Source organism: Neoarius graeffei, chromosome 3, assembly GCF_027579695.1.
Source record: "Neoarius graeffei isolate fNeoGra1 chromosome 3, fNeoGra1.pri, whole genome shotgun sequence".
Classification (NCBI taxonomy): Eukaryota; Metazoa; Chordata; class Actinopteri; order Siluriformes; family Ariidae; genus Neoarius; species Neoarius graeffei.
The window spans coordinates 66,992,709-67,005,344 of NC_083571.1; the positions used below are offsets into that span (position 1 = coordinate 66,992,709).

Consider the following 12,636-nt stretch of genomic DNA (forward strand, 5'->3'; position numbering starts at 1 on the left):
TTTCCCAAAGCATCGGCAGGGAACTTTCCAGAACATTCAGGATCATGTTGGTTTTAGATGTCATTGATGCTTTGCTTGTACCATCAACTGTTTATTTTTAAATACCATACACTCAATATCAGGTATATCACACACATTATGGTATAAAAGTCGCTAAATAAGTGCGTGAGACTAGCAAGCAAGATTTTTCAATGCTTTACAGGATGAAAGCTCTGGATTACACTTCACACTGACATTCAGGAGTGCTAAATATATGAAGGTGCTCAGAATAACGTGTAATTTGTTTGATACATCTATGTATGAATTCACATGAGCTAGCCTGCTAGACGAGTTAGCAAAGAAATCTAGCAAGCTACTCAAGCCCTCTAAAGCTGCTTAAAAGGCTGCTAGCATGACTTTTTTTTTCCTTTGCCAGTTGTAGCCAGGTAAAAAGATCATTTGATGACTTGTTTCCTCTTATCTTGATCAAAACTTTTACTTTTATTCAAGTGAATCATTACTACATTAGCATGGTTTGCTCTGAAGTCGGTATGTTTTTTATGTCATTTTCTTAACGCACCACAGTGCATTAGTGATCTAACACCCACCCAATTTAGATTCAGGAAAAAAAGGAAAAACAGGTGTTTATTCAGATTCGTTCTATTCACAGACATGACGTTAACTGCTGACGTGCTGATGGCAGCGGGTCTCTTCTACACTCGGCAGCTAGCATAAATCCAAACCACGCAAGTGCTGATTTCTGAGCAACGAACCCCAGAAAGCCTGCGAGATCAAAATAGCAGCCGTGTGAAATGAAAAGCTGAAATAACAATCAAGCATTTCAGAGTTTTATAAAGCTCAATGGCATGAGCACTTCAAAGAAAAAAGTCCTTGCTGTGAGATAAGAAGGAGATAAAGTGCTCTGGAGAGAGAGTTGAACAATAAGATAAACAGCAAGCGTCTTTCCAAGGATTTGTGCATCCTAGCGACTGATTTTTTTCCCATGGATCATGATAGTAGCTCAGCGATTCAAATAATTGCTGTTTTTCATTATAGATAGCTCCATGACTCAGTGTTTCTAGTTTCAACAAACAGAACTCAGGCTAAGCTGAGGCTGGGAAATTCACACTGGAGCATTAGTGCTGGCCTTTCATTAGCATTCATCCAACAAGTCACAGCAAAGATCCCAGATATTTGCTATATATAGCAGAGGGAAGAAGATCTAGTATGTGTTTTTTATCTTCACCAAGGTGCTGGGGGAAGCAGCATAATTCTTAAAAAATCAACCATTTATTTTGGTAAATTTGACCAAAATGTCACATCCGTTCTTGTCTAATCATCTCATCTCATCTCATCTCATTATCTGTAGCCGCTTTATCCTGTTCTACAGGGTCGCAGGCAAGCTGGAGCCTATCCCAGCTGACTACGGGCGAAAGGCAGGGTACACCCTGGACAAGTCGCCAGGTCATCACAGGGCTGACACATAGACACAGACAACCATTCACACTCACATTCACACCTACGGTCAATTTAGAGTCACCAGTTAACCTAACCTGCATGTCTTTGGACTGTGGGGGAAACCGGAGCACCCGGAGGAAACCCACGCGGACACAGGGAGAACATGCAAACTCCGCACAGAAAGGCCCTCGCCGGCCACGGGGCTCGAACCCAGACCTTCTTGCTGTGAGGTGACAGCGCTAACCACTACACCAGCGTGCCGCCCCTTGTCGAATCAATAAAAATATAATTAATAAAAATAATAAAATATTTGCGGTGGTGTAGTGGTTAGCACTGTCGCCTCACAGCAAGAAGATCCTGGGTTCGAGCCCAGCAGCCGGCGAGGGCCTTTCTGTGTGGAGTTTGCATGTTCTCCCCGTGTCCGCGTGGGTTTCCTCCGGGTGCTCCGGTTTCCCCCACAGTCCAAAGACATGTTGGTTAGGCTAATTGGTGGCTCTAAATTGACCGTAGGTGTGAATGTGAGTGTGAATGGTTGTCTGTGTCTATGTGTCAGCCCTGTGATGACCTGGCGACTTGTCCAGGGTGTACCCCGCCTCTTGCCCATAGTCAGCTGGGATAGGCTCCAGCTTGCCTGCGACCCTGCACAGGATAAGAGGTTACGGAACAGGATAAAGTGGCTACAGATAATGGCTGGATGGATGGATAATAAAATAATCATAAAATGCAGATATTGCACAGTAACAATCTGTTCAATATCTGCTTCTACTGCATGCCCCCCCACATACTTTTTCTTGTATTTTATTATGATGATTTTTTTACATTACTGCTTTTTCTTTTTGTGCTATCAAACAAAGTTTTGTTGTGTAACTACAATGACAATAAAGTCTTATCTAAAATGGTTAGCTCTTCTAAAGATCACTGATTTCTGGATGTATCACAACAAATTTTTCATTTTAACAAATAATTTTTAATCCAACACAGACAACTTATTCACATACCATAAATGTATGAAAAAGGTGTTTTCTTGAAGATGTATTTATTTATTTATAACAGAAGGAGTCTCCAGTGTTAGCACTTTGTAACAATCAGAGATAAAGCTCTAACTTTAACAGAAATAAAAAAAAAACAGAAGTTGGTGAAGGAATGACTGTATAGCAGCTATAAGACAAGCGAGAACAGGAATGAACTTGTTTCTTGGTCAATAAATGTAATTACTATAAATATGGAGGTGATTACAGGAAATTATGCATGCTGATTGGTCGCAAAATTAGACTATTTCTCGATAATCACCTCGAGCAACTTGGCATAAGTGAGGAAGAATTAAAAATAATGAAATAAAATGCAGCTTCTAAAAGCACTAAAGATGCTATGAAGTTTGGTCTAAAATGATTGAAAGGTAAGATGGAATTGTGATTTATTTTATCTATTTCAAAACAAAGTATTTTATGTGACTCAGCGTAGATAAGTGACACAGGTCTGTGCTGCGCCATTATTACATATGCATGCTGCTTTTGAAGTTTGAAATAAATTTTTTTAATATGATTTTTCAAAATAATCACGTGTATTTATATTCAAGCAATTATCTGCCTCAGGCTCAGTGAACATTGACTTGACTTCATCTCGGCGATTATTTAAATAATATTGACTGGCGTTGAGTGGTGTATCAGATCTATTCCACTCAGCTTGCATGATATTGAATGAGTCAAAGACGAGTAGCTGAATGGAATATACAGTGGTGCTTGAAAGTTTGTGAACCCTTTAGAATTCTCTATATTTCTGCGTAAATATGACCTAAAACATCATCAGATTTTCACACAAGTCCTAAAAGTAGATAAAGAGAACCCAGTTAAACAAATGAGACAAAAATATTATACTTGGTCATTTATTTATTGAGGAAAATGATCCAATATTACATACCTGTGAGTGGCAAAAGTATGTGAACCTCTAGGATTAGCAGTTAATTTGAAGGTGAAATTAGAGTCAGGTGTTTTCAATCAGTGGGATGACAATCAGGTGTGAGTGGGCACCCTGTTTTATTTAAAGAACAGGGATCTATCAAAGTCTGATCTTCACAACACATGTTTGTGGAAGTGTATCATGGCACGAACAAAGGAGATTTCTGAGGACCTCAGAAAAAGTGTTGTTGATGCTCATCAGGCTGGAAAAGGTTACAAAACCATCTCTAAAGAGTTTGGACTCCACCAATCCACAGTCAGACAGATTGTATACAAATGGAGGAAATTCAAGACCATTGTTACCCTCTCCAGCAGTGGTCGACCAACAAAGATCACTCTAAGGCTGCGTTTACATTACGTCGAATCAGCGGATCATCAGATTAACGTTCTAAAACGATTCGCGTTTACACTAAAACCATTAGCCGTGCACACAGCAACGCCAATACGTGGATACGCTCGGCTCCGCAGACATCCTGCGCTCCAAATCACTCCGCCCTGAACAGCGAGTGCCTTCTGGAGGGTGCGCACTCCGGCCCTGCGCAGCTCACACAGCGCGCGAGTGAAGTGCACAAGCCACGATTCGGGACTGAGCCGCTGTGTGTGAGATCCCAGCGCATATCACTTACTACTTGCAAGTGGAAGGATGGCAAGCCTAAAGACAATCATAACTACACAATGGGCAGTATTTGCATCAGTATTTGCAGTATTTTCATACTTTTATACTCTTTAATGAAAGGTGATACAAGGCGGAAGTCCGTGCCATTTTTCAGCAGTCGCGTCACATGACCAACGCCAACGAATCAGGAAGGTGGATGTCACAGTGACGTTGTCCAATGAGATGCCAGCTATAGCTCAGCACAGCGTATCTGCGTATTTTGAATGTTTACACAGCACCGGAGCTGACACGATCTGGATTGAATACGTGGACGCTGGCGGATTCCCGTTTCCAGGCGTTTCCAGGCGGTTTAATGTAAACGGACAGTGCATCCGCGAAGAAAACGAGATAGATACGGTCTAGTGTAAACGTAGCCTAAGAGCAAGGCGTATAATAGTCAGCGAGGTCACAAAGGACCCCAGGGTAACTTCTAAGCAACTGAAGGCCTCTCTCACATTGGCTAATGTTAATGTTCATGAGTCCACCATCAGGAGAACACTGAACAACAATAGTGTGCATGGCAGGGTTGCACGGAGAAAGCCACTGCCTTCCAAAGAGAACGTTGCTTCTCGTCTGCAGTTTGCTAAAGATCATGTAGACAAACCAGAAGGCTATTGGAAAAATGTTTTGTGGATGGATGAGACCAAAATAGAACTTTCTGGTTTAAATGAGAAGCGTTATGTTTGGAGAAAGGAAAACACTGCATTCCAGCATATGAACCTTATCCCATCCATGAAACATGGTGGTGGTAGTATCATGGTTTGGGCCTGTTTTGCTGCATCTGGGCCAGGACGTCTTGCCATCATTTATGGAACAATGGATTCTGAATTATACCAGCAAATTCTAAAGGAAAATGTCAGGACATCTGTCCATGAACTGAATCTCAAGAGAAGGTGGGTCATGCAGCAAGACAACGAACCTAAGCACACAAGTCGTTCTACCAAAGAATGGTTAAAGAAGAATAAAGTTAATGTTTTGGAACGGCCAAGTCAAAGTCCTGACCTTAATCCAATCGAAATGTTGTGGAAGGACCTGAACCGAGCAGTTCATGTGAGAAAACCCACCAACATCCCAGAGTTGAAGCTGTTCTGTACGGAAGATTGGGCTAAAATTCCTCCAGGCCAGTGTGCAGGACTGATCAACAGTTAACGGAAACGTTTAGTTGCAGTTACTGCTGCACAAGGGGGTCACACCAGATACTGAAAGCAAAGGTTTTGCCACTCACAGATATGTAATATTGGATCATTTTCCTCAATAAATAAATGACCAAGTATAATATTTTTGTCTCATTTGTTTAACTGGGTTCTCTTTATCTACTTTTAGGACTTGTGTGAAAATCTGATGTTTTAGGTCACATTTATGCAGAAATATAGAAAATTCTAAAGGGTTCACAAACTTTCAAGCACCATTGTATCTGATATACCACGAAAAAAGCCAGCTAATAATATTATTATACATACACATCCTTTCAGGTGTTCAATGCATCTTTCTCTTTCAAAATTCTCTCAAAATCTTCCATATTTAACGAAGCAAACCTGGTGGCCATGTTTGTTTACAAATTGTCACAGTCGCTCGCTAGCGTGGAAATTTGATGACTCAAACGTGCCTCTTTTCCAGTTTTTCGATGTCCGTTGGTATGTTTTTCTCTTGTAAATATGTGTGAAGAATATCTAATGAACTTCTGGTAGCCTTTCCAGTGTTCAACATGTCTTTCTCTTTCCTGGTGAACAAAGAAATGCTTCTGTGCATGTGCAGCAGAAAACTTTCTCATTGAATATTTGCATCAGCTCTGACATGTGACGTCATGTTGTCTTGACAACCATATGATATCATACACCATATTCAATGCTCATTCTCCATTGAGTAGAGTGATGTAATATATAATGATGTAATATATGATAAGTGATATGCTAACAATATTGCATGCTATCTAACCAAATGAATGAAACACGCTAGAAGGGAATAGAACACGTTTTTATTCCATTGAACAAGTGTCCTGTACATATACACTACCGTTCAAAAGTTTGGGGTCACCCAGACAATTTTGTGTTTTCCATGAAAAGTCACACTTTTATTTACCACCATAAGTTGTAAAATAAATAGACAATATAGTCAAGACATTTTTCTGGCCATTTTGAGCATTTAATCGACCCCACAAATGTGATGCTCCAGAAACTCAATCTGCTCAAAGGAAGGTCAGTTTTATAGCTTCTCTAAAGAGCTAAACTGTTTTCAGCTGTGCTAACATGATTGTACAAGGGTTTTCTAATCATCCATTAGCCTTCTGAGGCAATGAGCAAACACATTGTACCATTAGAACACTGGAGTGAGAGTTGCTGGAAATGGGCCTCTATACACCTATGGAGATATTGCACCAAAAACCAGACATTTGCAGCTAGAATAGTCATTTACCACATTAGCAATGTATAGAGTGCATTTCTGATTAGTTTAAAGTGATCTTCATTGAAAAGAACAGTGCTTTTTTTTCAAAAATAAGGACATTTCAAAGTGACCCCAAACTTTTGAACGGTAGTGTAATAATAGCCGATATTAATTTCACCTTCGGCGAATAAATGTAACCATGAATGGACAAAAATCTTGTGTGTCATGCTTTATTTAAATAAAGGTGGTATAAGTGGAATAAACACTTCAAGACGTTGAATGAAAACAGTCATCACTGGGAATGGTAACAGTAACTCAGCATCATTGCATCATCACTCCATCATATTATTGATTCTTTTCCGATAACAGCAGAACAAGGAGTATTTAATTCCTGACATAAATAACTTGAACTGTGTACATTACTTGAATTGTTGTCAAGTCTATTTGTATAGCGCTTTTAACAATAAACATTGCCACAAAGCAGCTGTACAGAATTTGAACGACTTAAAATATGAGCTAATTTTATCCCTAATCTATCCCCAATGAGCACGCCTGTGGCAACGGTGGCAAGGAAAAACTCCCTCAGATGACATGAGGAAGAAACCTCGAGAGGAACCAGACTCAAAAGGGAACCCATCCCCATCCGGGCAACAACAGACAACATGACTATAACATTAATAGTTCTAACATAAAGTCAGCTTCGTTGATGCTATAAACCCCCCACCAACGGAAACCCGAGTGCAAAACCGTTCACGACAACTGCAGTCCTAAAGTCAGCAAGTCAACTGCAAAAGTCAATTGTTGTCATAGAGGCAAAATGATAACCATCCTTTTTTTTTTTTTGGTGGATAAACATGGAACCAGCACTCACGCTACTTTTGACTGTTTGCAATCATAATCTGTGTGTGTTTGAGACTAAAACTAAAAGCCTAATCATGGCTCCATGTTTCCTTCACAAATATACAAAGCCGAGCCAATCTCTACACTTATCCAGTGACAAGCCAAAGTTCCCCCCAAAAATAAAGCCCTTCAACACCAAATCAATCATGGCTTATACCAAACTGTACTGACAAATACCTGAGTATGAGCTTACAGGATCCCATCTCCTATTTTACCCATAAGATCACATGTTTGGAAGTGAGCAAGCCCTAGAACATGCAAGTATTTTTAGCCTTTCTCTGTAAGCAATCTGCATATTCACAAGCTGTTCTCAGATCTTCAAGCAACACAACCTTCATCAACACCATCATACGACTCGAACGGATCACTTTTGCAGCTGTGTTGCTGTTTTGGGGGGCTTTTTATGGAGAGACAGCTTGTAAAAGGAAGGCTTGAATATCATTATGGTTGGCCAATGTAGTGATACACTCGAGCGAGTGCAATAAACTTCAACAAAATGGAGGATTTTTCAAAACATCAGTTCCATGATGGACTGTAACCCTGTATTTCTCTCCTTCCTAATGACATCACAATGAATAATATTTGAAGATATATTTAAAAAAATTGTCAGTGCTTTAAAACCACAGTACTGTGCGAAAGTCTTCGGCACCCTTTTTTTCATACAAACTTTGTTACAGGTTTGTATTTTATGACTTCTACATTATCGAGTCAGTACAAAAACATTGTAGAGTTCCAAACGTTTGTTTTCCAGCACAAAATTAAATATTACAGGAAAAAGAAAAAAAAAAGTTTGTATCTGAGCAGCATATTCCATAAGAGAGCACTTATCAGATTAAAAAAGAAAACATAATGAATGCTACTGGGTTTTGGTGCAAAATGAAGAACCGAGTGTGAGTTTGTTTTTAATGTTGAAACATTTCATTTCATTATTTTTTAAGCCATTTTTGGCCTACAGCATTTCTTTACATGTGCTGAAGACTTTTGTACAGTACTATCTCATCTCATCTCATTATCTCTAGCCGCTTTATCCTTCTACAGGGTCGCAGGCAAGCTGGAGCCTATCCCAGCTGACTATGGGCGAAAGGCGGGGTACACCCTGGACAAGTCGCCAGGTCATCACAGGGCTGACACATAGACACAGACAACCATTCACACTCACATTCACACCTACGGTCAATTTAGAGTCACCAGTTAACCTAACCTGCATGTCTTTGGACTGTGGGGGAAACCGGAGCACCCGGAGGAAACCCACGCGGACACGGGGAGAACATGCAAACTCCACACAGAAAGGCCCTCGCCGGCCCCGGGGCTCGAACCCAGGACCTTCTTGCTGTGAGGCGACAGCGCTAACCACTACACCACCGTGCCGCCCTGTACAGTACTATATGTTAGCAAAACAATTTCATTATGTATTGCATGGTACTAGGAGGCAGGATGCAAGTGCATGAACCCAAGCATGTTCTTTATTTGGAGCGAATCCACAAACCCAAACAGGCAAAAAAAAAAGTCAATCAATAAAGTGGGATGTACATATAAACAGGAATCCAAGACACAGTATTTAACCATACAAATATGCACTATGAGACTTGGAAGACTTTGCATTTAGACAAAGAAACAGCAGGGCATGAATACACAAACTAATTACGGACAAAACACGGAACAGGCGCACACATTAGGAGCACAAACCAATGACAGGACAGAGGTACAGACAGGACCAGATGAAAAAACAAAGCACATGGCAAAACAAACAAAAGAACATGAAGGACATAGAACAGAGGGCAGTTCAGCAGTGGTGAAGGATATGATTGTCGTTTTTTTCTTTTAAATGCGCTTATCATGTATAACATCCCATCACCTAGCACTTTTAAAAGTTTAATTACATTCATATGTGGAAATATTAGCACCTTGCTATAATTTGCAGGAAATCGATAAAAAAATATTGGTGTTGAACAATTCTTTAAGAAGAACTTTCTTCGTTTCTCTCTGCAGCAGCAAACACACATGTGAGCAATGAGCACACACACATACCCAGAGCAGTGGGCAGCCATGCTAACAGCACTCAGGGAGCAGTTGGGAGTTAGGTGCCTCGCTCAAGGCCGTCCCATATTAACCTGACCGTATGTCTTTGAACTGTGGGGGAAACCAGAGCACCCAGAGGAAACCCACGGGGAGAACATGCAAACTCCACACATTCTGGCCCTCGTCAGCTGCTGGACTTGAACCCAGAACCTTCTTGTTATGAGGCAACCGTGCTAACTACTTACACCACCGTGCCACCCACAGTTTACTGTTTGCTGTTTACCCCACGGTTTACTGTTACCACGGTAACTCAGTGAACCATCACCAAGCAAATAAAACCAACACTGGATTCTGAAATTCTGAAAAGTAAAGATGTGAATGTAAGGGTGCTTACCTCATGCAGATTTAGCTCTTTGACCTTTTCCTTCTGAATCACCTGGAAATAGATGAGGAAAAAAAGCCACTCAGTTTCACTTGGTTAATTTTCCAAGAACAGAATAGTTCACTAATGTGTTTACATTAACTAAGTTATTGTAACATTGGCTCGCAAGCAAACTAGCAAGCTAGCTTAGATGATACAAAAGTGACTCTCAGGTTGCGGTAAATCAGACTGCAAGGGTGAAATGAATTATTTGAATTGATTCCGCCCTCTATTTAAGTATTGCACATTCATCATGGTTTAAAAAAAAAAAGAAAAATGGGCAAGATGCTGTTCTGCTCGTGTGAAAATGAAAATCAAATTCTGCACTGTCTCTGTTAATAAAGCAGCATTCACATTGTTTGTGTGTATTATTAATTATTATGTGTTTTAATAAGTGCAAAATCATTCAGTAGATCAGGGCCTGAGTGAGTAGGAAGCAGGCTGTCGACTTAAAGCTGTCACTTTGCGTATAATTAGATTCGAAGAACCAACACGGCTCAGCTTTACAGATTACTCAGATTTATTTGTGTGTGCGGGTTTTAATGTCATTGGCAAAGTGTTTCTAATTATGTAACAGAATTATGCACATTATTCTCACAGCTTTCAATCAATAATAATTATAATAATAATATAGAGCACCTTTCATACACTGAAATTCAGCTCAAAGGGCTGAAAAAAGTAAAATAAAATTAAACAGCAAAAGGGAAATAAATTAGAGAAAAATAAAAATCCAATGGAAATTCCAAAAATAAATAACTCAAAAAAAGAATAACACCATCTTTTCCATGTTTCTACTTCATAGCTCGCTCTCTCTCTCTCTCTCTCTCTCTCTCTCTCTCTCTCTGTTGTTTTATGTAAGTACTGACTGAATAAGTTTGTATGTGTAAAAAAAGTGCTTCATGTTCGTCTGTGGAGTGGTGGTGAGAGAGAGAGAGAGAAAGAAAGAAAGAAAGAATGTTGATCTTCCAAATCCAGCTCATACGCCACTTTGCTTTTATCCTATAGTAATATAAACTGCTGAAAGGACTGCAAACTCAATTTAATCATGGGGGGGGAGGGGGGGGTAACTAACTTTTGGAACAGGCCAAAATAAGCATTTCAACAGCCAGAATGCCCATTTAAATAACGGTTTATAATGCAAGTAGTCACTAAATACCTGTTTATATGCGTAGAGCTCCTTGTGTGCTTGGTGTCGTAACCTGCGGAACCCAAACGAAACATTTTTCATCAGTCACTAATTTAAAACAGCAGACATTTAAAAAAAAAAAAAACGGACAAAGGAAATATGTCCTGTTTGGCAATATTAAATAAAAAAAATTGAGGTGGTGTAAGGGTGAAGGGTAAATAAATAAAATTGCATCCACTAAGAGCAAAAACAGCACTTCATTTTAGCTGCAAATAATATCTGATATACAGTAACAAATTAATGGAAAAAACAACAAAATGTTAATATATTAGTAATATCAACATCTCAGTTTTGATGATGGTCTGAAAGACATCGTGCCACAATCTCCCAAAGGTGTTGAATTGGTTTGAGTGTGAAGGCTGTATCATGTGACTTACATCACTTTTGTGTTATTAAAAAAAAAAAAATTGAGTCCACCATGCTGTCATCCAAAAACCTGCTTGTTGTTTTTGTAATGAAAGTTTTAGGCTCCAGTAATTTTCCACTCACATACCCACTCCCTCTCACACAAGCATCATGATTTATCAATATACTGTAACAAATGGGTGTTGGCAAAAGTGGCTGTGTATACTTGCTTGGATGCTTGGACTTCCATATCGGGTCTGAGCGCTAGCTGGGAAGTGTTGAATTTCAGACAATGTAGTCGTTCCAGTAAAGGCTGGTTCAGAGCAGCTAATGGGGTCCAAAATCTAGCATCAGATCATGTTCACATTCGTATTATCTTCCAGATTCAGGGTCATTTGAGCCCAGAGAGTTTGATATAATTGTTGGGTGTGAAAGCTCTTCAAACTGGTGGTCTGGGGTTTGCTTCAACCAATGTGGAAACTGTCCAATCTCAGCACCCCATACTGCGTGATGTGATTGGTTCAACTTGTCATGTTACTTCCTGTTTCAAGGTTAGTGATTGTCGGGAAAGGGTTGTTACGGTCAGAGGAGGAGGCAGAGGAACTTATACTTGAGATTCTTGGAACTGAAGTGCTGGAATTAGCTCAGCATTTCAGTGCTTGCATTGTAAAATAAAAATACAAAGAGTTTAATCAGATGCAAGTATTCCTGCACAATGACATGACATGCGTCCAAAAAGCACTGTTCTTCACTGCTTGAATGTCGGCACTAAAGGAAAATAATAAAACAAACAAACAAAAACCCAGCAAATTGAAGAACATAGTGCCTACCATTTTGCAAACCTGCTGAATTGCGCAATTAAGTCATAATTCAGATTCAGGAATTCATCTAAATGAACATAAATTTGACCTGGGTATGGACTCGAGCATTTAGGCCAAGACTATTAGCTCACAGTTACACCCTTAGATCATTTTTTGGGTTTGTCTCAATAGGATATCATGAAAAATCTAATCTAAAACCCTACAAGGATAGACAGTCCTTCTAGTTTCTGGGAGAACCTGTTTGGAAAGCTACAGCCTGAGCACCCAGAATAACTCCACTATTATTTCTTGCTTCACCATGACGCAATCCAAGAGACTACATCATGCATCACGTGGTGGGCTTTCCCCGTTCGTGAAAGGCATTGTGGGATACAAATTTGAAACAGGAAAAGAAAATGGAGGACGTGAATGAAACGTGAAAGACAGACTACAGTAACGGAAAGTGATAAGAAAAGACATTATGTTGCAAAGGAAAGGAAACGCAGGACCAAACTAATAAATATCAGCGGTCAGCG

General features: G+C 39.8%; 1 protein-coding gene across 4 annotated transcripts in view; it reads right to left on the reverse strand.

Annotated features, from left to right (window-relative positions):
• Positions 1 to 12,636, reverse strand: part of rnf24 (ring finger protein 24) — an 81,096-nt gene that overhangs the window by 33,966 nt on the left and 34,494 nt on the right. For all 4 annotated transcript variants that reach the window (XR_009654330.1, XM_060917179.1, XM_060917180.1 and 1 more), the window contains exons 3-4: positions 10,926 to 10,968; positions 9,743 to 9,784 (exon numbers count right to left, since the gene is read on the reverse strand). Coding sequence is in view for 3 of the 4 variants with exons in the window: in XM_060917179.1 (XP_060773162.1) it covers positions 9,743 to 9,784; positions 10,926 to 10,968 (85 nt within the window). In the remaining variant the exon portion in view is untranslated. The remainder of the gene's footprint in view (positions 1 to 9,742; positions 9,785 to 10,925; positions 10,969 to 12,636) is intronic.